This window comes from Delphinus delphis, chromosome 14 (assembly GCF_949987515.2).
Source record: "Delphinus delphis chromosome 14, mDelDel1.2, whole genome shotgun sequence".
Lineage (NCBI taxonomy): Eukaryota > Metazoa > Chordata > Mammalia > Artiodactyla > Delphinidae > Delphinus > Delphinus delphis.
Genome location: NC_082696.1, coordinates 13,813,799 through 13,840,990, shown reverse-complemented (window position 1 = coordinate 13,840,990; position 27,192 = coordinate 13,813,799). Strand labels below are relative to the sequence as shown.

The following is a 27,192-nucleotide window of genomic DNA, read 5'->3' as shown; positions in this document are numbered from 1 at the left end:
CCACAACTACTGAAGCCCATGTTCCACAACTACTGAAGCCCGTGAGCCACAACTACTGAGGCCCGTGTGCCACAACTACTGAGCCTGTGCTCTAGAGCCCGCGGGCCACAACTACTGAAGCCTGTGCACCTAGAGCCTGTGCTCCGCAACAAGAGAAGCCACTTCAATGAGAAGCCCGCGCACCTCAACGAAGAATAGCCCCTGCTCACCACAACTAGAAAAAGCCCGTGCCCAGCAACGAAGACCCAACGCAGCCGAAAAGAAAAGAAAAACCATGTTCAAGGTTTCACAAGTAGTAAATGGCACAGCCCCCAGCTTTGGGCCCGTCTCTGCCCGATTCCAGTTCACACACACCACTATGTCCACCTGTGTTCTCTAGTGAGCTTTCTCACAAGATCACTTAGACAGCAGGAACCAACTTTTTCAAATCAGGTTCTAATTTCCTTACAATGCTAATGACAAGTGACATTCCAACACAAAGTTTCCTGGGTTGACACATCAATACATCTAAGGGAAACCAGGTGGTCCTTCAGCAGCCCAGGGTCCACCACTTTTTTTCCAGTGGTGCTGGGTTAACAGTTATTATATATGCCATATTGAAAAGAAACATTTTATCTTCGAGCTGGAATGGAACCACTACTTCATGAGGTTACTGAGGGTATTTTCTCAGTGCCAAATAGACTATATCGTGTAGTTACTTTTCTGTTGGTATTTGCTAAGTAAAATCTTCTCCTATAGGAATCCTGAAGCCCAGAATGGTTAACTGGTCTTCCTAAGACACACTACTAGATATTTACCATGTCACGACTAAAAATCAGTTTCCCATTAAGCTCACCGAAATTGCTCCATAAAATTGTGACTATATGACATCTGTCACCTGGCACATATAATTACTAAAAATACATATTAATAAATATACTAACACCGCATATCAGTGCAGTACCTTATGGTTTACAAGATACTTTCACATACATTATCTCCCGTGATGAGGCTGGTGTCATTATCACCCTTAACAGAGGAGAAAAGGAGGCGCAGAGAGGCTAAGTCCCCCCAGTTAGGAAGAAGACAGTCTGGCTAGAACCCAGACTCTTTGACTACTATTTTTGTATCCTATCTTTGGCTATACTTTTCTAAAATAAAGATAATTTCTCTTTGATAAATTACTCCCTAAAGATTATATTCTGCAATGAAAAACTATTGGCTGGGAAAAATGCTACAATATGTTCAGAAGGTGAATGCCAAGATTCAGCTGTTGTTAGTCACTTAAATATGAAATTGAACTGTTCTCAATTATCAGTCATTCTTGAGACTCAGACCTGATTCTTTAGGTGCAGTCGTCACGACCCAGAGAGGTGCATGTGTGCGCTCACACACACGCGCACGCACATACACACGGCACACCTGCTAAAGCCACCCTGTATTCTTCAGCTCCTTAAAGCTCAGGCATACCTTGTGGCGGGCCAGTTGCTGGGTAACCGTCTCTAGACTGCTTGTCTCCATGAGGTCGGGTGCCACTAACCTTCCTGACATCTGCAGCAGCCACTTTTCCACTTCTTGGAGCTCACCGTTGTAATCTTCGTGGTCTCTGACTTTCACCTCGAGACGGCAAACATGCTCCTGTGAAGCCAGGTGTCCGTTAGAAGTGACTTTCAAGCCAAAAATCTACTCAAAACTTTCATAATTTTAAAAGCCCAGGAAAACTCATAGGGTAGGTAGAGTTACACACATCAGAAACTTACTAGGAACGGAAAAAAAAAGATACAACACGACCCACAAAGTCATTTCGCCATTTAAAACGCCCATCTGAATAAAAGGAAAAATATTGACCCATACCACACCTTAAAATTTTCTGACAGATAAAAAGGAGTCAGGACCCCCTTTGTGGCAAATACATACATTTGTATTGAATTTCTGATCACTCCTTACTTTTCCTGCACTGCAGAGGTTCTGGTAATCACTTTGAAGTTGATCTATTTTGTCCTTTAAAGCAACATCCTGCACCAGCTCCAGGAGGGCTTCCCCTTTTTCTCTCACTGATTTTACTGATGGTTCATGGGACAACACCGTTTGTTGAAGTGACTTGAATTACAAAGAAAAAACAACAAGAGCCAGCTCATCTATGTGATCAAGGCGAATATATACATATACGTTGGCATGTATCTACTTCATGTTTATCTACTTCAAGTTTATCTACTTCAAATAAAGATCTGACATATACTTTAAAGATAAAGATAAAGATCTGACATATACTTTAAAGATCTGACATATACTTTAAAAATACTTTAAATACTTTAAAAATACTTTAAAAATAAAGATCTGACATATACTTTAAAAAATACTTTAAAAATAAAGATCTGACATATACTTTAAAAATACTTTAAAAATTCTTTAATACTTTAAAAATTAATAAGTATAAAGCAATAAAGAGAGAATGCCTTTTTATGGCTAATACAGTTTTTCAATACAGAGTAAAAGTAAGACGTCAAATAGCCCTTCACATGCGCAGAGAGAAGTATGGAAAAGAATTACATTCGGCTAAATTTAACATGGTTCATATTGCTGGCTTCTAGCTCATTCCTTTCGGCAGAGAAGTAAACCTTAATTCTCTACGAAGGGAGCAAGGTGCTATCTTTTGATTTTGACTCGTGAAATCAATAGCAGCTTGAGCTGGATGTGAAGTCTGGGAGACAAATTCCAGTTGCAACGTTGCTATGATGGCCTAAAAGTGCTATTTAAATATATCAAGAACTCAGAGGGAACTAAAAAAGCAGCAGCAGTGTGGTTCTTATGTAACACCTTCAAAGACACACTGTCAGGCGAGGCAGAAGAACCGAGGACAGGAATAGACACACTGGCTGGAGTAGGAAAAAGCTGCTGACAGGAAAAGCCTCGAGGCAAAGCCATCACACTGTAATTCTTAAAAAATATCGCTCAACAATTTGGGTCAAATTTAGAAAACAGACTATTCCATGTATAAGCTTCAATAACCGTTTCACAGATTTGAGCATGTGAAATATTTATATCTACAGCATGTATAGTGATATCCACATCACCATTTATTCTTTCAAAAATTAATTTCTAAGATGTTTAACTACAGTTGGTTAACTAGAATTTATTTTCTTAGAAATACGATGTCTCATTTTGCATCTACCCCAGGTCAGTTTATAGGCCTTCTGTACCAAAAGATGAAGGAAAGACTCTACAAAAAAGATAAAATCTGTAGGTGTGAGATCCTAATGCCAAGAAGGCTTTTCCCGAGGATCCACATACCTGGATCACACGTCAGGATAGACCTCCATTTACTGATACAACCTTTGAATATCAGACAAATACAGTTCCTGAATGGAAAGATAAGTCTGATGTAGTGTTCCCAGCCAAATAAACCTATACCACTCCCCACCAGCAGAATAGGCACATTAGGACTTTTTCTAGCACTCACTAAGGGTGACACAAACCAGGAATCACGTCCCACCAGTTCAGTCCTACATGACGTCCTCGTGCATCTGTCAGTTAGTAACAACACACTACCTTGTATTTAGATAGTTGAGCTTTTTTCTCGTATAATTCCATTTTGGGTTCTTCAGGACTGTATAGGATTTCTCGGTACTCTGCTATCCACTGGGTTAGTGCTTTGTATTTATCTGAGAATTCCTTTGTCAAATGAAGGCCTTTTTCCAGAGTCATGTGCTCCTTCCGGACAGTGCTGGTCAGTTCCTTCAACTGTTCCACGTGGTCATGGATCTCTTTTCTTAACGTCTCTGCCTCACCATCTTCCAAGTATGTAAGAGCTCTCTCTCCTTTCTCTCGGGCTGATTTGAGCAAACTCTGGCCTTTCTCCATGTCTTTTAGCAAACCCTGAGAAAGAGTGGGAAGCAAATACAAACAAACAAATGAATAAACAAACAAATAAATGCAAATAACTTAGCATTATTTCTTTCCTTTTAAAGAACAGCCTTTCAAGTCCCATTCTTGAGTCTACTGATTTCTCCTTAAAATATGTTTTTTGAAGTTTATAACCAGATTTGGTCTGCCAGCAATCAGGAATCTTCTTTACTTCAATATGGGTCTTTTAAAGTCTTGATCAGCATATCATTTCCAAATCAGAGACTTAAGGAAGAACCTGATGTTTCTCTTGTCCTTAACAGTGCTCCTATAGATCTGAGTTAAAACTCTATTAACGCACAGTGCCATGAATTTGAGATAATTTTTTTCTTTTAATATTTAGTGTCAAACTGGAACGTAGTTAAGAATTTCGTGCGTAGCCATGTGTAAGACATTGAAATGACTTCACAACACAAATAAATGAAAGCCAGTCTTTGGCTTAAGAGATTATAACTTGGAATTTAGAGTGAAATGATGAGCCACAGATCACCAATCATACTGGGCGGGGATGAACACGCTCCCAATTCTACGCGGGAGACAGGAACAGCTCGTGAAAGAAGAAGGGCTGGGAGACAAACCTGATATTTGCATGCCTACCTCCAATGTCTTCATTTTTTTCCCCATCATCACTTTATCTACTTTATCAATTTTGGCAGCCACATTCTTGAAATTTTTGTGAGTAGAGCTGTACCAATCCGAATAGGAACTTAAAGATAATTCTGATTCCTCCAAACTCTGGATCTCTTCCTCCAGGAATTTTATTTGTTCCTTTGGAAGAAGAAACACAATTGAACAGTGATGAAAGACCTGTGCCAGTGCCTTTCTTGATAAACACGTATTATCTTCACTGGAGGTTAGCAAAAGGAAGAACATCTGGCTTGGGAAGTTTGCTGGCGTATGATGAGCAGGAGTGGCCCACTCACCAGCACCTGGAGGAGAAGGGCTTGGTATCTGGACGTCAGCTGGGTGGCCTGGAAGCCCATTTGGCTGCTCACGTGGCTCTCATCCAGGATCTCCTGTGCTCTGGCTCCCACTTCCTCAACTTCGTCTCTGTACACAGTGATTTCTTCATGCCACTTCTGAAATGACACAGTATTGAGGGAAAGGCTCAATCTCACAGATTCTTGAATAAGACAAATAAATATATCTTCTTACTAGAAAACAATTTCAGTGTATTGTTAGAATATACTTATTCTGTGATATAATTTTGAAAATACTTCACATAAAACCTTCACGAAAATGTAATTCCAGTGACATGATAAAAACTGTACGCTTAATGAGTTTGAGTGCTTTTCTGTCTATATTACATATATTTTTATATCTTTTGTTGTACTTAAGATAAATTTTAAAATAGATGAATAAGGAAAAGAAGTTCCAGAGGCCTAAGGATTATTTTGATCATGTGCACTGACTCTACATAAAAATTAGAATAAAATTAATTTTCAAGTATTATGTCAATGTAGTACCTTAGAGCAATTTCAAATCAGAGCCATAAACAAATTATTGCAACACTAGCATTCATGTATCTTTACCAAGCAAGGTAATAAAGCTTGGGAAGAAAATATAAAATACTTCATTAAACTAGACTGCCTTAGGATTCTAATAAACAACTGCTGATAGAAGAATGCCCCATTATAATGTACATCAAATTTCTTTGCAAGTAGAAAGAGATTTTGCAAAAGCTAAACCTTGGACCAAAAGTTACTAAATATTTTAAGGAAACAAATTATGCAAGGCAACTGCTACTCTGACAAAGATGAGGAATTTACATTAGTTGTACCTTCATCTGATGTAATTGTATCTCCTTGGCTGCCCGGTTAGACTGACGTCCACTTCTGAGACTCACTTTGTCCTCCATTGCTTTTAGCCACTCGTCTACTTGCTGAAACTTTTGTTCCATCAGTCTCAATTTGTTGACTACATTATTGAACTGAGTTCGGGTCTCGGACAGCCTCTGCTGGTAAGCCTGCCAGTCCTGCCGGAGAGACTCTAATGCCCGGTCCTCCGTCTGGGGGATGCCCGATGGTATCACTTCCTCTCTGGTGTGCAGCACTGAATGCAACAGGGCCTGTCCTTCTGTGCAGTGCACCTGGAGCTCCTGTAGGGGAAAGGTATGGCTGCCACACCTCACTTATATTTTACACCCGTGTAGGTGATCATGTCTCACCCAAGCCAACCGTGCCCTTCACGTTGGCTTCAAGAAAACTTCACGTTAGGAAAGAATGCTTTGATTCCGACTTACCCACAAAAAATATGTACCAAAAACTGCATACTGTCTCCCAAGTCAGGAGAAACATTCTGAAATATTTCCAATTAAATTAATCAGAGTGCACACATATACACACAAATACACACACCGAGAGAAATATTTTTCTCAGTCATCTTAGAAGCAATGTCTGAAATTTGGTTTTTCAGCCTACAGGCAAAAAACACTGTGACTAAAGGGTTATTGTTTAATATAATAACCTAGGCTTTTTTTGGCTCCTAATCTGTTTAAAGAGCCTAAAGTTTCTTGCTTTGACATTGAATGGGATCAGTGCTACATGTGTGGCTGAGAAAAGAACAATGGACCTTGTTTTTGCTCAGGAGGGATTCTTTGCCAAAGATGTTCTAGGGAATGCGATGGCAAAGAGAAGTTGGCCCTGGAGGGTACAGGGCATACAAACCTGAAAGGCTGAATTATCACACCTGCCCATCAGGTACTCCTAGGTACAAATACATTTCCCTCCACCAAAGCATAAGTCCCAGAAATTAACCCTACAAATTTAGTAGGAACCAAGTCTTGAAGAGCATAAACTACTTTTTTTTATAGAAAGAAAAACTCATATCCTTAAAGATGTTGGCAAAACGGTATTATACACTTGTGTTACTGGATCTGATCATCTAAAGTTGAAAGGGACCAAGTCAAATCCTACCAAGAATGTTAAAAGTGCCAACATATTTAGTCAGAATACAATATTATAAAAAAATCTTTAATACCAACGAAATTGCTCATATCTGACCACTTTTACCCATAGAAATAGCAATCTTATACGGTTCAGACTATTGGATACATTTGTCCTCAGCTATGATATCACTCCAAAAATGTTGTAATGTGAATGTATTGTAAATGGAAAAGAAGAACAATTTATATGGTAAAATATTAATCAAAATGATGACAAACAGAAATTTTATTCCAAAATTCCTAAAATTTTTTAAAGGTAATTTTGTACAATCTCTTTCCTTAATTCAGGGTTTGGCAAACTTTTTCCATAAAAGGTTGGACAGCAAATATTTTAGGCTTTGTGGGCCACACAATCTGCTGCAAGTACTTAACTGCCTAACCTTGCCCTTGTGGTGCCAAAGCAGCTATAGACGCTACACAGATGAACAGGTGTGGCTGTGTTCCAATAAAACCTCATTTAAAATACGGGTTCTGGGCTACAGTCTACTGATCCTTGCCCTAATTAATCTCCTTTTTAAAAATTAATTAATTAACTTATTTATTTATTTTTGGCTAGGTTGGGTCTTCATTGCTGTGCGCGGGCTTTCTCTAGTGGCGGCGAGCAGTGGCTACTCTTCATTGCGGTGTGTGGGCTTCTCACTGCAGTGGCTTCTCTTGTTGCGGAGCACAGGCTCTAGGCACGTGGGCTCAGTAGTTGTGGCTCGCGGGCTCTAGAGCACAGGCTCAGTAGTTGTGACGCATGGACTAAGTTGCTCCATGGCATGTCGGATCTTCCTGGACCAGGGCTTGAACCCGTGTCCCCTGCATTGGCAGGCGGATTCTTAACCACTGAGCCACCAAGGAAGCCCCTACTTTTCTTAATATATCACCCTTTTCCTTATTTTATAGCAGTTTTCACTATTCTACAAATCAATGCATTAGATAAATTCTTATATATATACCACATTTCAAGTATTTATTCTGAGGGGAAAATACAGTTAAATATTTAAAAAATCTATATGTTCTAAGACTCAAATTAAACCTTCAGTAAATGCAAAATAATCTGTGAACATGTTTCACACTGCTGGCAGACCCCCAGATGACTAAGTGAGCTGTAGGACATCGGGACCCTGAAGTAGTTCTGCTGTGCAGTTGGAATGTCACGTCTCCACCACCAATTTCTGCCTTAGCATCTCCCCTCCCTTTTTAACATCTGTGGTGACTCAAAATAAGACAGTGTCCATAAGAATTAATACACAGTGAACTGAGAGGTTGGAGTTAGGTTTGGGTTTGGGCTACATTAATACTGACCAAAGTTAAACATTTTCTTCTGAACAGGAGAAACATCTGCTGGTGACAAGTGGCTTCTTGGCCCAGTTCCTACACAGAACTTGGAGAGCTTGGCATTTGCTGGCCAAGAATGTCTGGAGTGAAGGGCTGGGAGGGGTTATAGCCAGAAAACCAAGTCCATTCCATTAAGATAAATTACAACAGCTAAACGTAGCAGACCAGGGTGTGCTACTATTAAGAATAAAATGGATGAGACCCTTAAATAAGCTAATGAAACTATGACTCTTCAACTTCTGCTGTATATTTATTTCATGAATGGACTATTATTTAAATAAGATTTTTCTCCCGTCTCATTTAATCCTTCCTCAGAACAACTCTGTGGAGAAAACTGAGTCAGAGACGTTTACCTCTGCCAAAGTCACCCAGGGTCAGTTCTCACCGTAAGTCAGAGTCCAAACTCCCTAATCCCAACCGTGCACTCCCGCCATTACACAACACTCCCTGAGACCCACTGAAATAGCCAGAAATGTTATATGCCAGCGATGACCATCTCAGTCCCGCTTTTCCACCTTGTGTGAGCTGTAGGTACATCTTGCCCAATCCTGAACCAATTCCAATAAGAGCTGACAGTGTTCAGTAAGTTCTAACACAGAGCTGGTGGGACACAGAGTTGTCTTGCTGGCCTTTCTCTGTTCTCTACTCTGTGTGCCTGGTTTCCCCTTCTTGGGAACCCCCTGACCCCTATCTGTCTCTCCAGGTAAGATTAAGGGGCTCTCTTTTTTTTTTTTTTTTGCGTTACGTGGACCTTTCACTGTTGTGGCCTCTCCCGTTGTGGAGCACAGGCTCCGGATGCGCAGGATCAGCGGCCATGGCTCACGGGCCCAGCCGTTCCACGGCATGTGGGATCTTCCCGGAATGGGGCACGAACCCGCATCCCCTGCATCGGCAGGCGGACTCTCAACCACTGCGCCACCAGGGAAGCCCCAGGGGCTCTCTTTGATGCTCCCATAAGATCCCTAATAATAGAGTAGTTCTAGTATTGTCCTTATCACATTGTTAGATAGATCATTACGACCTATCAACGGGTCCACATTTCTTTAGAATGCAAGTTCCTTGCAGGCAAGAATAATATTTTAATCATCTTTACCTGCAGTAGCTAGCCAAGTACAGTGTCTGCACCGCATTAAGTGTTCAGTAAATGTTGAATGAGTCAATGAATAAGTGGGTTAGGACCACTTTCCCCATGAAGTTTGCCATCTCGCCCTGAATCTCAGACTGCTTAGCTGAGCACCAGTGCTTTTTCTAGCTCCTCAAATTCCTTCTTCTGGGTCTCTGTCCCCGGGCCTGTATCCTCAGCAATGTGGGAGATTTGGGTTAAAACCAGATGGCCTAAGATGGTGTCACCAATTTGACTTTGAGAAGTGTCACGTGCTACTGACTCCTGCAGCTGTGTTCCACATCTGATTCAACCCATTAGGGAGGACCAGGCAGGTGGACCAGCCAACACCATACATGAGGCCACGAGCCATTCCTGTCAGAGGCCACCTTAGCAACTCAACCAAGTCCTCAAGTTCCAGCCCTGCTCAGTCTCAACTGACTAGCAAATGATCTCAACTAGCATACACTACTGAGGTCCCCAAACGCTACAGACCAGACCTCACTAGGGTTTCACTTAATATATATCAGCTATTTATAGGATTTCAGGTCACAGTAACTTCCCACTGCTTAAAATAATGATTCCTGGGGCTTCCCTGGTGGCGCAGTGGTTGAGAGTCCGCCTGCTGATGCAGGGGACACGGGTTCGTGCCCCGGTCGGGGAAGATCCCACATGCCGCGGAGCGGCTGGGCCCGTGAGCCATGGCCGCTGAGCCTGCGCGTCCGGAGCCTGTGCGTCCGGAGCCTGTGCTCCGCAACGGGAGAGGCCACAACGGTGAGAGGCCCGCGTACCACAAAAAAAAAAAAAAAAATTAATAATAATAATAATGATTCCATATTCAGAATGAAAATTCCTTTGTTTTATGATGAAGTAGACTTTACCTGAAGATCCCGCAACGTTGTCTCGTGAGTGTGGGCATCACCTTCAAGAACTGAATATCGGTCAAGCTTTTCTTGCTCTTGTTGCAGCCAAGCTTCAAACACCTTCAAGTCTCTCTGATACTCTTGGTGCAGGCGAACTAGTTTTTCAGACTTGGTTACTGCTTCCTATTATTAGCATGTAAGACGATTAAGATGGGGATACATTTCTACATGCAGTTTCAACGAACTGTAAGAACTCACTTTTGGAATTTTAGAAAAGCACGATTATTAAGTCATTAAAATATGAATGTTTCCTAGAAAAGTAAAACATTAAGATTTAGGCAAAAAATATAAAAAAACGTAATATTAGGAGTAAAAGGGGTCTTAAAGATCACTTTCTTGAATTAACTTCCTGATCTCTGAATTCCTTATGAAATGTAACATGGATATTCCAAAAACTGAATTAACTTTATTTGTCATAAAAATACATTTTTTCTAATGAAGAGAACTGAAATTCTTATATTGTGACTTCAGTGAGGATTTGGACTCACTGTGGATTTAATTTTTCATGTACTTTGTCTAATAAAGTAAGGTGTGCTGAAAGTTCACAAAGAAATAAATAAAGCACAGTATTATAAATATTGTTGGCGATTATTTCCGGCTTTAGAAAATTGTCATCAGCAGACATATTAAAGAATTTATGAGTCTTCCTTATGAAGCTGCCCCCAATTTTTCTACAATAGGTACATCTCTAGGACTTTTTAATTGAGAATTATTTTCCTTCAGTAACTTTCATATGCTAACAATAGTTGAGGGTTTTGCCAGTGGGGTATTCAAAGTATTAAAATTCATTTTGCATTTTTTTGTTCTATATGTTTTCACAAGGCTGTCACTGCCCCAGATAAACGAGTCTTTAAATAAGCACAGCTCCAAACACTGCATTTTCAGTGGGTTTGTGTGGAACACGGTGAGCCATACCTTGGTCCGCTCTCTGATGTCTCTGTATCGTTCTTGCAGGTCCTGGAATTCTAACTGGGTGACGTAGTGCTCTGTCATGCCAGCTCCTTTGACTTCAATGGTCTCCAGCAAGCTGCTGTGGCTCAGCACTTCTTCATTTAATAACTAGAGAACATTAAAAAAAAACAAAGGAATTGGTGCATATATAATCATATCAATGGTACTATTAAAATTAGGATATTTTAACTGCATACTTGGCAAGTGATCTCAGGTTATCTATCTGTAGACAAATAGATAGATCACTCTGTCCATCCATCTATATCTATATCATCTAGGGTCGGGGGGTGTATTTGATATCTGGCCCAGAACTGTCTCTGAGATTCTCATTCCAGTTGACTTGGAAACCTCAAACTTAATTTGTCCAAAAATGGGCACTTGACCTCTACTCCATTCCCATCCTTCCCCAGCCACCAATAAACCTCCTTCCCCTTCAGTCTTTTTTCAAACAGTAAATGCTACCATTCCCACCCAGCTGGTCAATTCAGACCACTGGAGTCACCCTTTCTCCCTCCATCCATGATGAAATCCTGTTAGTTCTATCTCTTCACTGTATCCTGACATGTGTTCTCCTGTCTCCTGCAAACCCCCAGCCCCCGCCTGCTATCACCTTTCACTTGGACTTTTGCAATATCCTGCTAGGCAGATTCCCTGCCCTGAGTTCCTGCCCAGTCCCTTTGTCCACACTCCACACAGCAGCTTGAGTGATAAAAGATTGTAAGATCCTAAAGGGAATCGTGTCACTCCCCAGCTTAAAACATTGATTATCTTCCCAAAGCCGTCAGGATCAAGTAGAAAATCCACAGGCTAGCATCCTCATGGCAATGCAGGATCTGGTCCCTGGCCCCTCTGCCTGGCAACAGCCATCCATTGATTCTCGGCTCCAGCAACACCCAGCCTTTCTTCTAGCTCCCTTTTATCTGAGTCAGTTCTCTCCCTCCTCAGGGACGTGCTGATTATTCCATCTGAAATGCTCTTTTCCCACCTCCTCCCCAGACTGACTTCTCTGCACTAACTTCCTTAGGGCATCATTTCCGTCTACTATTTCAGAGACGCCTTTCCAGTCTCTCCTCCCCCTCCCCCGACTCCAAGCAGTCCATAATTGCCCTGTCCCAATGACTCTCTCTCATAACATGCAGTGTTTTCTTCAGGGCACTTATCACCAGTTCTAATTATTTGTTTATTCATGCATTCTCGGATGAGTATAGATGTCCCCTCCAGAATACAACCTTTGTCGGTTTTATTTACTTGGAATCGAGCACAATGCCTGCATTTATTGAATAGATGAATCATTAATATAGCAATAGATCATTATAACAATATAATGGGTAGATAATGATGAGTAGATTAATTTTCAGATGCAAACAGTCATGCAAACCCAGAAATGTTAAGTGATTTGCCATAGGTCACGTAAGGCCATTTAGTCATTCAAATAGCTTTTACTCAGCATTTGCTCTGTGTCAGACAGAGAGCCAAATGCATAGGATAAAAAGAAAATTAAGCATCTTTATCCACTGAGGGAGAGAGGTATGTAAGCATATATTCTATAAAACTGATAAAGAGATATGAACAACAGAGAACAGAAGAACTAATTAAGCCTCGGGTGGTGGTGGTATCATAGAAAAGATAGCTTCTGAACTAATTCAGAAAGGTAAGTAGAAGGTTGCCAGGTGCCAGGGCACAGCTAAAGTATTCTGTGAAAAAGGGAAGAGATTCTGCAAAGGCATGGAATAGTTGAATTCCATTTAATGTGGTACATTCAGGAAATAGTGAGAAATACAGTAAGACTGGCACAAGGGTGGAAGGAGGGTGGGAGAGCAAGCAAAATGAAGCTGGCAAAGAGATTATTAAAATTCTTACAAACTAGAGGAGGGAGATTGGTACGATACTGTAAACAGTGGAAAGCAACGGAACTCTCAGGCAGGAAGGAGAGACATTCACCTTTATATGAAGATAACGGGAGATGGAGACAAGAGACGAGGTGAGCTGTTGCAGTTTAGGAAAAGGATAGATTAGAGTCAGGAGACATTGCTGAACCGGAATCAGCAAGATCTATTGCCTAATTCAAAGCGGGGGTAAGAAAGAAGGAGGTGGGGAAACGAGGTTCCCAGTTTCGGGTATTCAGTGTGGGGTGACACAAAAGGACTGACACCGAGAATACAGGAGTGTGAAGGATTTGGGGTAGAAGATAATAAGTACTGTTTAGGACACAGTAAGTTTTAGGTAGAACAGGACATCCATATGGCCTGGAATATGCCCTGGATGAATAAATCAAAGGTTTCCAAAATGTTATGTGTGAATACTAATACCAACAAAAACGAGGTTTAAGAACATACCTCCAGTACCTACCTATCTATCTATCTATCTACCATCAAGCTATCCATCTATCTATTAATCTTTACATGTAGTACTGTACTAATCTAAGCATGATGAAAAACATACAAAAGTACAAATAGAAAAGGATGTGATAGAAAAGAAAGTACTTTTACTTCCGAATGATGAGCCGGCTGAAGATATGAAAAGCTATTACAAGTTGCCAAATTTTAAATATATCATAAAACATGCGTCTATGAGGTTTTCCTGGAAGAGGACATTTTCACTCACTAACAAAACAGCCACAAACAAAAGTTTGGGTTGAGAAGCCATTAGAAATTATAGTAAAGCCCTCAAATAGAGTTTGCCTACGTGGACAGCCCTAGGATTCAGGTGAGCACATTTCTGTACAACTATGGCTATTCTGAAGCACCTGTCAGAAAACAAATGGAATCCGAAATCCAGGTCCCACCTTGACTTTGCCGAGAGCGGCTGTTTTCTCCCGCACTTCTGCATACTGCCTTTCGGATTCGTTTAGGCTGGCCTCCACACTGTCCATCCAGCTGGAAAACTGTCGAACATCGTCCTGATAACTTGTCCACTTAGAAAGAGCTCCTTCAAGTTGACTGAAAGGTAATTGAAAGGACAGTAATCTACACTGAAGCCATGTACATTCAATCTGTCTGACCTCTATCACTGTGTTGGTTCTGTCTACTCCCCCAGCAGGAAGCCCATAGATAAGGACGGGGGCAGGCTTGAGAGGGGCTGAATGGCTGTGGCTTATCAAATCCGAGCCTGGGTCCCTGGCAAGCACAGCCTTGAGAAGCAAGGGTCAGTGAATTCCAGGCCAACGGGTGGAGAAGAGGGACTGGATATAAAACCTGGAGTCAGGTTTTATATATATATATAGTCAGGTAACCAGGTCACACAAGACACTGGGAGAGGCCTGAAGACAAAACCAGGAGAGATGCCCTGAGCGAGGCTTTTCAGAGCCAAGACTCAGGGCAGAAAGAGAAGCAATATTTAACTCCGTGAAGTTGAGTAGGACACCCAGAGGAGAGAAAAAAAAAGTCATAAAAGAAGGACGGAAGAACCCAACAAGAACAAGCATAGTCACTACCTTGCATGAGATTTAAAAATCAGAAAATCACAAATGATATAGGCTAACATTTCCTGAATTGGTCTAATTATTAAAACCTGATGATTTCTCTTCCTGATCAATTAAGCACTTCCTTCTCTCAATACAGATGTTACATGTTTAACTCCGTTCATCATTTGTGTCTAACTTTACTAACAGGCTGGAACGCTTCTGTAGCAGACACTCTGCGCTCCACCCACCCCCCGACCAGACCCCTGCACTACACTGCCAACCGGTCCTCCAAAGGCCAACTCCTTGCCCTCTTGGCCTGAGGCCATCCTTTGGTCCCTGGTGCCCTCTCAGCTTGAGGGCACTGTAGGCAAGAAATGCCAGGGATTGTCGTCCCCTGGAGGCAATCCTCGACTGCCTGCCTGACTCATGGCAGTTTGTTTACAAACATTCCAGCTCCCCTGCTCTCCATGGGTAATTCCCAGACACGCTCTGTCTACACTGGCTCCCAGCAACGCCTGCTGGGAGTAAGCTCCAGCTGCCCATGTTACTGGCTGCCCTCCCTCTCTCACGTGTTGTTCTCACCACCTACTGGTGTTTTCTGGGGCTACTTCCCAAGTAAACTGATTGGTTTTAACTAATATATCTTCACATGATTAGACATGTATTTATCTTTGACTTTTTAAGCAGTGAACATCAACACTAAGAAACATGTAGTTATATGAAAACACAGACATAGGACTGCAGCTCAACCTAAATGAAAGATCGCACCTGCCAGTTTCTTTTGTTCCAAGAAGAAAAGAGAAAAGGAAGGAAGGAGGAAGGGAAGCAGGAAGGAAGAAAGGGAGGCAAAAATAACGGAGCAGGGCTATAGAGAGAGAGGAAGAGATTGGGGCCCGGGGGCGGAGAGAGAGAAAGGGAGAACCCCGGGACAGTCTGTTACTGAGCTATCCTGTAGATCTTTTTTTTTTTTTTTTAATCCTCTTTAGTGGAGTATAATTGCTTTACAATGGTGTGTTAGTTTCTGCTTTATAACAAAGTGAATCAGTTATACATATACATATGTTCCCATATCTCTTCCCTCTTGCATCTCCCTCCCTCCCACCCTCCCTATCCCACCCCTCCAGGCGGTCACAAAGCCCCGAGCTGATCTCCCTGTGCTATGCGGCTGCTTCCCTGTAGATGTTTTAGCAATGACTTCCCAGCAGCCTTTCAGCTTCACTAACCTTTTACAACGAATCACTGCAGACAAAAGGGACGCCCACATATCCTTCACACTCTGCACCTGTTGCTGAACGGCAGGAATGCCTTCCGGAGACGTATTCTGAAGGACAGACTCCCCTCTGGTCACTATCATTTTCATCTGGATCTCTTTTTCCTGTTTCACTGATAATAGAGCCTGTAAAAGCAGGTACAGAAGTCCTTTGTCATTTGCTTATTTAACATTTCTAGCTTTAAATATTTCAGAGTCCCTGTGGATAGCAGATGATCTGCAGTTGGGTTGAGCCCCGGTGCTCTCAGGCTTACCAGGCGGAGGACGGGAGAGTCACTTGCTGGTGGTGCCAGTAACCAGGCACCAGCCTGAGTGGCCTTGGCCTTTCAGGTCATTATTATTCTCTGAATAATCCCTAATTTCCACTGAAGTTTCATTTTACTGTTTGTTAATAAGAGAAAAATAGATGACTATAGGATTCCTGAATTCTCAAAGGTCACTGGATGAAGAGCTCTATAAAGGTTAAGGTCTCTCACACAACAAACTGAAAGAAATAGCTTAATTCATATTATATATTAATTTATATATTTCAAGTTCTTCACAAGCACTCTTCTTTTTCTATATAAGAAGGATCTTTGAATTCAAAGTTATAAAACTGGTGTTTATCACCTGAAAGGTAAAGTTTCATCTCTCTCTCTCATCTGGACCTTGCAACCTCTCCAGATTCAGTTTCGGCCAGTCACGGCCATTGGCTTCTGCTGCAGCAGGAAAGAACTGCTAGTAACGACTCACATACCACGCTGTCGGCTTTCTTCAGCTTTTGCTCTTTTGGTCCCACTCTGAAATCTCCGCTGAGGTATCAGGCTTTCTGAGAAACCTGCCTCAACTCTCAACCCGATGCCCCTTGCCCAGCTCCGCTCCTCTGTGTGTCCATAGCGCCGTAATTATTATTACTGTCTTCTGTGTTTCAGCCTCCAGCATCAGACAATGAAATCCTTTGAGGGCAATGACCGTATTTTATTCATTTTTGAATCTTTGGTATCAAGGCACAATGCCAGTCTCCCAGAAGACACCCAGTGTATAAATGACAGGTGAATGAATGCAGAATGATTGCTTTATCACAAACGTAAACTAACACAGAACTAATATCTTGTGATGGGAGAAGAACGGACTAACTGAGACAGGCAGGCAAGTGAGTTGAACAAGATGGGAAAGGTTTTGACCGATAAAATGTTTCAACCAAGTATTTCTCAGAATAAATGTGCCTGTGATGTAATTTGAAACTAGCCTCTTAACTGGCTATATCAAGCAAGTAACCATTTTGGGGTTGTTATTTTTTATTTAAAATGTTTTTTTTTAAAAATTTTATTTTTTTTTGGCCACGCCATGCGGCTTGCAGGACCTTATTCCCCCAACCAGGGATTGAACCCACGCCCTCAGCAGTGAAAGCACAGAGTCCTAACCACTGGACTGCCAGGAAATGTCCTTATTTTATTTTAATTTTTGTAAAGTATTTATGACTGAGTATATCTGAGCTCAATCGATTCAGGAGTGCTTAGGCAAAGCCTCCCTATGCAAACAGGATCATATCTACGGAGCATTCTTGGATTTCTCATGGACAGAGTGTGACATTATCGTATCAGACAGAGACTCGAGAACTTTTGAGAAAAACAAATTCTGTAAATGAGAGACATTTCTGGTAAAAGGCACACCTCAAGCTTGAGCATCCTGCTGTCCAGCACGCTCTTGTCAGAGGTCGGGTGGCAGTAAGAGTCCAGCATGTGGACCGCATCTGTCATCCAGTCCTGCAGGTCTTTAATCCCGAGGGAGAACTGATTGTGTTCTGCAACAATTCTGTCCAGTCTTGACACTTTCTCCTGGAAATGACAGAAATCGTTTTCCAGCGGTCCCTTCCACAGAGACTCCACACCCTGAAGCTACTCAGATTGTAAAGCTAACCCTTTGTTCCAAATAACTGCCATCAGCCATAGGTCCATAGGCTCACAGATACGACGCAAGGCTGTATGAATCTATGAGATGTGAAATAGCTTTCTAAGAAGAGTAGAAATATGAGAATAATTGGGTCAAGAAGCAGAAAGATTACAATGACAGTTTAGTGTCCCTCAGCTTACTCGCTACTCTTCTTTACGACAATTGGGATATTTTTCAGAAATTTCATTAATGTCTTCCTCACACCTTGTCTGGGAAGCCCACTGAAGTAATTTCTGCTCTCACATGATCACATTTGGTTCAACTGATACCACATACCCACATGACCTACATTGTAGCCAGTTCTAAAAAAACAATTGTCTGAGATTCTGTAATATCCCTAAATTGGGACCGTAAATGTGGTTTTAGTTATTAAAGCTTCTATCCAACAGTGAAGATTTTATGAACATAACTGTCAGCTCTTAAAGCCTTTGAGTATCTATTGATTTTTTGGTATCTAAAGAAATACAAAGGAATAGAAAGATGGCCTTAATTTATTCTAATTTCAGATATGTGCCAGATTTTCTAAAGACAAAAAAAGTAAAAAACATTGGTGTAACCACAGACTCTTTTACTCCAGCACCTATACTATTTGGCTGTCTCAATGATGTTTTATTGGGGATAAAAACAGCAGGCCAGGAGTGAGCCCACACTAAAACAGGCAAAGCCAAGTTACAGCAGGTTCCCTACATTCTCAGATCTGAAATACAAAAGGGAAATATAGGGAACAAATGTTACAAGGCCATAAAGCTCAGGGTAGGCCGCCCAACAAAGTTCACGATGGGTCTGCTGAATGCTCTAAGTGAGGTCACTGTGGGATTCCATTTACTTTTTTTCTAAGCTGTTAGAAAAGCGCTTTAATCAGTTATAGGAATCATTGTCAATTCTGAGCTCTGCTCTAGAATCTGAGCTGAAACTCTCAATCAATACATCTTTGACTACTATGCAATGAATATAAAGAATTGAGACAAATGGAAAACACGATCCCCCACTCACTCTATGTAGCCCACGAAGTAAATTTAAACTGCTCTGAATTCCTGTTTTCCTAAAGTAATTTAATCTGCGTTATCTTTAGACACAATACTCTGAATTCTGCCTTATGTTTATGCTTTGAGTCTTCCAGATAAAAGCTCTGGGGAACATACCTCTTCAGGATTAAAGGGAATATTTTGTGCAATCATAGAGATGGGAAGTCTCTTCGATGTTTGAAACCTCCTTTGCTCTTTTCAGACAAGCATGTTGAGATGATGCAGCACAAATGTCTGGCTGGGCTTGCAAGGCTAGGGAGAGCACTTACACGCCTCGGCCCTGCCCCGGCGCCCCACGCTCACACACAGCACGCGGCAGGCGTTACCTTTGTGAAATTGCTTAGAGCTAGATACTGAGAAGACAGCTGTGACGCTCGGTGCGTAAAGCTCCTGCTGGCCGCGTGGCCCTCCCACAGCTGCTGAGCTTTCTCTTTCAGCCTGTGGAGCTGAGGCTCGTAGCAGTTTATTTCCTCAAGGACAGACTGAAAAGCACAAGCAAGTCGCTATTAAGAGGCTGGGGAAGAGCACATCGCAGACAAAGCTTCGGCCCCGAGACCGAGGAAACAAACACGGGCGAGCGATAGGTGTGCCCCGAAGGCGCGGTATTATTTCCAAGCTATGCACAGCGTGGACTACAGGACGGGACAAATCACACCTCCAAGGATAGCTGGAAGACAGGACATCTGAAACTGGGGACGGGTGCACTCTAGCTCAGGACGGCAAAATCTAACTCCAGGGCGCTCGCGTGCCTCCGATCTGAATGCATGGTAGCTGGGGGTGGGGGGCTGAGGGGCTGATCACCTGCAGCTTCTGCTGTTCCCGCCTCTTGGCCGGCAGATCGTACAGGCGATTGCTGCTTTCATGCACCATCTTCTCGGTTTTACTCAGCCAGTCCTGTACAGGCTCAGCACTGACTTCAAAGTCCTTCATCTGGATCTTCAGATTCTATGAGGTTTTGGATAGTGTTAGGGACCAAAAAAAAAAACAAAAACAAACGTTAATAGCAAGTCCAGAGTCTTCACTTGGCATTCAAAGCCCACCCCAACCTGACCTCCCCACCCATCTCCCCTTCTTTTCCTGTCCCCAATGTCTGGAACTTTCTATCCTTCACCTTGGTACCAGGCTAATTTGTGAACAACCCTTTAGAGGTTTTTAAGTTCTACTTTTTAATAAATGAATGTTTCCCTCATTATCCAGCCCACCTCAGAGTTCATACACGCCCCCTTCTCAGCCTCTGTCACATTTGTTGTTTACACCAGTCACTGCATCCTTTATCATGGACTGGGCTGGATTGTGAGTTTTCATCTCATGCCAGCGAGCCTGCCTGCAAGTAGATTACGAACTCCAAGAGGGGAGGGCTGTGTCTGACACTTCCTGGGACACATCATGGTGGTCACCTTGCAGGAATATAAATAAGTCCTCACAAACATTTTGTTGATTTTGATTAATGGTGAAACAAGAAATAGCATATGGTTGATATGCTTATTATGTTTTTAATAAACAATTTGCTTATTCTGATTTATAAAGATACAAGAAACAAGAAATAGTATTGTGTGTCCACTACATAAGAATGCTGTCACCACTTTCACTGATAATTTGTAGCCGTCATATGTATTTGATAAAGTTTTATATGGTACCATTTCACCTTAGCCAAGGTGTTTATATCTACACTCTATTATTTATAAAAACGCTAGATTGAAGTGAATTTGAAATTTGTTACCATGTGAACCCGCTAAAGGATTTTAAATTTAAATTTAAATCAGAGCTTTGCGTAGAATTGTCAAAGAGCAAATCCACAAAGGTTAGCTTAAAAATCTATGTGGCAAGAACTGCAGGAGCCTGGGAGAATGGCTCAAGGTTCCATACGTATCCGATCCGGTGCCTACAATGTGGGGACAGTCATGCTGCCACAGTCCCCTCTTAGGGAGATGGTAGCTGGGAATGCTTTGGAAAATTAAAAGTGCTTCACAAATGTAAGATACCAGGATAACTCCTGGAGTATTCTACTAAAATTTAAGCTTCATGAGGGCGGGAGTTCTATTCTGTTTTATTCTTTGCTGTATCTCCAGAGCTTGAAATAGTCCTTGGCAAATGGAAGACGTTCAACAAATATTTGTTGAATAATTAAATAAATTTATAAATTCAAGGTGTTTCCATTTTCCTGCCACTGGAGTCTCATGGGGCCACTAAAGGAAAAACTGGGGACCATGATCAGGAATTAGCGCTACAAAGACACGGGACTGAGCAGTAGGGGCTCAGAGATATCATGTAAAGAGTTTGGGTTCCTCATCCAAGGAGTGAAGTCAGAGGGCCTGAGCAAAGGGCCTGGGGCACAGGAATAAAGACAGCTTGATACTAAGTCAAACAATTCCTAATGTTCCTCATATGCTTCCTATCCTTGGGGTGCATAGGCCTCCCACCAAATGTTCCCTCTGCATAATCATTCCTTCACAATGGCTTCAGTGACCACCTACAAAGCCTTAAAGCCTTCCATTTACAGAACTGTATTCATACAACACTTCAGGTCAGAGTGCCTGGGTCTACACCTTGGCTTCAACACTTACTAGCTGTGAGAACTTGGTAGATTATTTAAGCACCTTTTGCCTTAATTTCCTCAACCATAAAATAGAAATAAGAAGAGTCTCTACCTCAGAGAATGGTTATGAGGATTAAACACATTAATGTATGTTAAGTGTCTTCAACAGTGACTGGTAAATATTCACTCACTGTTTTGACAGCTCTACCCTCTCTCTTGAACTCTGAACTCACCTTCACTGCTACTTTCCTGGCCATTACCTGCTGAGTATATTGCAGGCCCATAAAATTTAACATATATTACATTGAATTAACTTTTCTATCCCTTCCCAAACTACTTTCTCTGTCATATTCATGTCTCAGTTCATGGCATCACCATTCATGCCATCTTCTGAACTAGAAACCAAAGACTTAAACTTAACTTCTCCTTCCCTGGGCCCCTCATTGAATTCTTTACCAAATCCTGTTATGTTTTCTTTTAGAGATAAAGCTTCATCCCTTATCATTTCTTGAATTCAGGCTCTTGTCTCTCTCTCATCTGGACCATTATGAAAAGCTTTCCCTGGTTTTCCGGCTACTTATTATTCGCCATTTTGGTCTACACTGGAGCCAGAGAGTTGACATGTTTATCTCCAGCTTAAAGATCAGTAGGTTCCTCACTCAGCCTTTCTCAACCCTAGCATTAAGCCCTAGTATCCTAAAGTATCCATTGTATGTAATGAATTAATCTCTCTTCTATGTACCTAGAATGGTATGGGTTACGTTCCAACCTTGTGAAAACTGAGAAAATAAATCCTGTTCTGGGGTTCAGATAAGGAATTCTGGCCAAGAGTCAAGGTCAAATTGCTTAGTATGCAAGACATCCCACTATCTGGTCCTAATCGTCAACCCCAGTCTTATCTTTGTTGCTTTTCCCACAAAATCTTACGTGAATGTCAAACCCCTCAAAGTCCCCCATTCATAGTTGACACTCATGACACCCTGGCCCTGCACATCCAATTATGGCCTGCATTAATTATGGTCATAATTAAATTAAGGCTCTATTCTGCTAGGAAGTGTTGTTTTAAAAGGGAAAAGAATACTCTCCGTGCCTCACAATTTTACTCTAAGAGAAGAGTTGGCACACAAAACAGACGATCACAAGAAAAATATAATTGCACTGTGGCAGAAATTATGTTATGATTATAATAAATTCAATTTACGTTGTCTCTGCATAAAATAAAATAACCATCGTCTCTTTGCATACTGAGCTCCAAAAACCTACTACCTGATATGTGCATTAGTTACACCATCTCAGCCATAGCATTGCCTTACGTGGATATTTCTGTTCAATTCTCTTAGGACAACTTCTTAAATTGAGGGATTTCAAATGAAAAAATAAGTGATATTGCCTAAAAGTAAGATCAGTTGTTCCTGGTGGGATGGTGCATGGGCAAGCCTGTGATAACTGCCCCCACCATGCAAGAAGCTATCAAATTCCTCAGTGAGGTTCACACTGCAACGCTGAGCTGTTTTTTAGAGTCATTCAGGTATCTATTAATATTCAGAGAGGGATGACCAAAATCATGAACAAGGGTATTTGGAGGTATTGAATACAATACGCTGTATTGTAACTACAACGGCAACAACTACAACAAACAGCACGGAACACGACCACGTGGTTGGCTACAGTATACCTCTAGGGCAGATACTTTCTGGTGGAGATTTGAATGAAAGTGTTTCCAATCTTCTTTTGCAGTTGCAATTTTAGCCTGGATGCCACTAGCTTTCTCTTTGGTCAAGAGAGTACTCAAAAGTTCTCCTTTAGAAAGCATCATGTTTAGCTTGTGCTGTCCATTTTCACTTTCCGACAAAAATTCCTATAAAGAAAAAGGTAAGAGATTAGGCATAATAACATGCTTTATCCATTGAATTTACTACTTATTTCTCAATATAACCAAAGAAAAGAAATAAACAATTTTTGTTGTATACATTAAATGACTAAGGTTCTCTTACCCTATTTGTACAATGATACTTTATGTATTATTGTATTATGCATGTATCATATCTAATAATAATCTTATGTAACTGATGTGGTTATTGTGAAAATTACTGAGAAAATCTGCCTAGAATGCTCAATCACGATGCTTGTCACACACAGAGAGCTTTTATTATTTCCTAAATCCCTACTAATATATAAAAATAGCGTACATTTAGATCAATGGACTAGTTTCTTTTCACATACACATCAATTGTTTCAAGCAGGGATTTACCTGAAATTTGAGTTTCTTAAGCCAAACTTTAATATGCTTATAAAGATCTAGAGTCACATTTTTATTTATTTTTTTATTTTTTATTTTTTGCGGTACGCAGGCCTCTCACTGTTGCGGCCTCTCCCGTTGTGGAGCACAGGCTCCGGACGCGCAGGCTCAGCGGCCATGGCTCACGGGCCCAGCCGCTCCGCGGCATGTGGGATCTTCCCGGACCGGGGCACGAACCTGTGTTCCCTGCATCGGCAGGCGGACTCTCAACCACTGCGCCACCAGGGAAGCCCTAGAGGCACCTTTTTAAACCACTTAAGCACCATTATTGGATAGTTTTTTTTTTTTGGCTGCAAGGCTTGTGGGATCTTAGCTCCCTGACCAGGGACTGAACCCGTGCCCCCTCCAGTGGAAGCGGGGAGTCCTAACCACTGGACGCCCAGGGAATTCCCATCACCATTATTAGAATTAATTGATCACACTCTCACCTGTATTTTCTGAAGACTTGCTGAAACTTCACTAATATTTTGAGGTATATCAAAACATTTAGCTGTAGTGATCTTTGCATGAACCAACCACTGCTGGAAATCCTTGAAGGCTCTTCGAAACCTCTGCTGTAAAATCTGTTCTTTATTCTGACAGCCCTTGGATGCTTGCAAACAAAGACTAAAACCATGATTTGAATCATTTAATGGGAGGAAAAGAAATGATAAAGTAGATTAAAATAATGTTCAACAGAGTCAACAGTCCTGAGTATGTCCTCACACCATTTCGTAATGTATTTAAGATTAATTAATTTATATTATTACTGAACTCACAACTTAAAATAAACAAACCTCTGGCTTCTTATTTGTGTGAAAATATTTTGAATATCAGTAAGGTTCACGCTCACCAATTATATTCTTTAATCAAGCCAGAAACTTTTCTGCTGTATGTACTCAGGTCTCTGGAAAAACGACAAAGTTCATTCAGCTGAGACTTGAGATCCTCTGTCTGAGGCTCTGCTTTTTGTAGAGTATCCAGTATCTCCTATTAGGAAATAACAAGACAGAGGAACAAGCATTTAATCTGGGTAATTTCCACATCCTCATACTATACATGCATAAATCACATAATAAATTATTAGTGAGGGAAAACCCAACACAGTAGATTCAGTAAAGAAATGAGACCTATTTTCAGGACTCCCCAAGGCATATAACAGCGCTCGGTTAATCTGCATCCTGTTCAAGGCATGGATAACCACTTGAGCATCCAACGTTACCGGGTAGTCAAACGATCAAGTGGTCAAGTAACTTAAAGTGGGACAAGAAAAAGAAAAGCAAAAACAGCCTAAATTGTTTAAAAAAAAAAAACAAAAAATACCAGTCTGCCTAGGCCATTGGAAGATGTGTATGAATATTGTTGGCGTGAGGTGAAGGTGAAGAGAAATCATTTCAAAAAAAAGCAATACTTATTTGGGATTAAAAAATACATAAGGCAACTGGTTTTATGTCGTTTGTAGGGTTAACTTTCATATTAAGAATTTCTTACATTCCAGAGGTCTCATTTAACTAGTAATTTATTCATTTCCTAGTTTCATTCATACAGTCATCAAGTATTTGCTCAATGTCTGGCATGTGGAGCTCACAGTTTAACAAATGAGAGAGAGAGACGTGAATAATCACAGTATTGTGAGTACTTAATCCAAAATAAAGTGCTGGGATTTGACAAGTGCACCTCTGAAATCAGGGCCACAGTCTACTGAGCTACACAAGGTGCTCTGCAACCAGAGCTTTCTCCTTATAGCTTGTCACAAGAAGCCAATGAGATCACCAGCGTCAAATACTTAGCACAATTCCTGGCACACCAGGAGCCTAATTAGTAAAGACAGCAGGTTATTTAAGTGGGACTATGTGGATAATAGCAGCGCCAAGGTAAAAACAAAAAAAATTAAGGAGGAGAGGCAAGAAGTTGAGTAACTACCCAGATAGCTGTTGCTGTTACTATTATTATTCTCAGAGATATTTATCAAGGCCTGGCCTAGATCTGCAGGAAAACCGTGCCTCTCAACAAAGTAGGTCTGTGCGGGATCCCTCATCCTAGAAAATGGCATCACTGTTCTCCCACTGATCTGAATCAGAAAACTAAGCATCACCTTGGCCTTGCCCGTTTCCCTTCTCATTCCATACAAGAGAAACGAGGGCTGGGCTATTCTATGTCTTAACTCTTTTAATCAGTTCAGTTATCTCTTTTCTTCTGCTTCTCAGCTCTCACAGACCCCATTTACTCTCTAGAATGGCACAGTGTTCTCTGAATGTGAATCCTGTTCTCTAGTTGTCTCTTCTGTGTTTTCTCAATTCCTCAGTAACTGTGGATCTTGATGCCGTGCTCCCACCTCACCCATCTGGTCAATATGTAATCACATCTCAAGGCTCAGCTCAAATCACAGCTCCTCTAAGGATTCTCCGCCCTCTGTCCCACCTCTTAGGGGCTTATTTCGAGGATGCACAGCAACTTGTTGGCACTCATCGCAATCCACAGTCCCCAGTGGTCTTGAGTTTGTTGGCCTTTCCACCTACACTGTGATTCTGAGAGGAGGGATGCTGTTCTTGGTTTTAAAATTCGTTACTTAGCTTAGTGGCTGGGCCGGAGAGGAGTCTAAAATATTTTTATCTATAAAATTCACAAATAATAACTAGAAAGTTTCTCTCCAAACACTAAAATACTAACTACTAATTTACACCACATTGAACCATTTATTTAAGGAAGGACATTATAACTACTAAAGAAATTTACCATATACCAAAAAGTAAAAAGAACCAGAGATTCAAAGTGGTCATTTATAAATTAGATGATATGAAAAGTGCAAAGCTTTTGACCAAAGCTTTTGACTAAACATTTTTTCTAAACTTCATCATAGATTAAAGCTTTGTAGCAGAGTCTTTCATTTTGTACATATCACCTCATATACTTCTGTTTCAGTTAAGTCCTAGAATGCATTTTTTTCCTTAAGGTTATACAGGTTACTAAAATTGCTGAATTTCTAACACTAATAACCTAGTGGATATTAAAAAATATGAGTTTTGCAAACAGAGTGAACAAGATATTTTGCAACATGATTTAATATAGTTTACAGATGATGGTCCATTTTTGTTTTTTAAAGGATTTCTTGAGTCTCATCACTTAATTGCAGAAGAGAAAGTAAACACTTGTGAAGGTTTGTGACTATTATTATGATTTTCAACAATGACAACCCCTGCTTTACAGCAAAACAATGCCAAAGAACCCTGGCAAATCCATTATTTTGTAAAACTTTTCCTATGTATTCATATGTAATGGAAGTATTATCTCTCTTTTTTTTAATTAAAATGTTTTCCTAGCTTTATTGAAATATAATTGACATACAACGTTGTAGATAAATTTAAGGTGTATAATGTGTTGACATGATACATGTGTATGTTGCAAAATGGTTGCCACCACAGCATTAGCTCACACTTCCATCTCATCACATAATTACCATTTCTTTTTTTGTGGTAAGAACATTTATTATCTCCGTTTTTATTTTTCATTTATTTTTTCTCCCCATTTTATTGAGATATAATTGACACACAGCACTGTATAAGTTTAAGATGTACAGCATAATGTTATCTCCAAAATAGCATTATTAGAAAGACAAGAAAATC

General features: G+C 41.0%; 1 protein-coding gene across 15 annotated transcripts in view; it reads right to left on the bottom strand.

Moving 5' to 3' along the window:
• Positions 1–27,192, bottom strand: part of SYNE1 (spectrin repeat containing nuclear envelope protein 1) — a 464,275-nt gene that overhangs the window by 209,453 nt on the left and 227,630 nt on the right. For 14 of the 15 annotated variants that reach the window (XM_060029753.1, XM_060029751.1, XM_060029760.1 and 11 more), the window contains 16 exons: positions 24,423–24,559; positions 24,019–24,196; positions 22,967–23,149; positions 19,557–19,700; positions 19,082–19,237; positions 17,451–17,615; positions 15,752–15,924; positions 13,911–14,064; positions 11,090–11,233; positions 10,133–10,297; positions 5,663–5,980; positions 4,806–4,961; positions 4,480–4,650; positions 3,529–3,855; positions 1,927–2,079; positions 1,450–1,617 (listed from right to left, as the gene is read on the bottom strand). In XM_060029753.1, coding sequence (XP_059885736.1) covers positions 1,450–1,617; positions 1,927–2,079; positions 3,529–3,855; positions 4,480–4,650; positions 4,806–4,961; positions 5,663–5,980; positions 10,133–10,297; positions 11,090–11,233; positions 13,911–14,064; positions 15,752–15,924; positions 17,451–17,615; positions 19,082–19,237; positions 19,557–19,700; positions 22,967–23,149; positions 24,019–24,196; positions 24,423–24,559 — 2,892 coding nt within the window. The remainder of the gene's footprint in view (positions 1–1,449; positions 1,618–1,926; positions 2,080–3,528; positions 3,856–4,479; positions 4,651–4,805; positions 4,962–5,662; positions 5,981–10,132; positions 10,298–11,089; positions 11,234–13,910; positions 14,065–15,751; positions 15,925–17,450; positions 17,616–19,081; positions 19,238–19,556; positions 19,701–22,966; positions 23,150–24,018; positions 24,197–24,422; positions 24,560–27,192) is intronic. The other variant, XM_060029763.1, reaches the window with a different exon arrangement.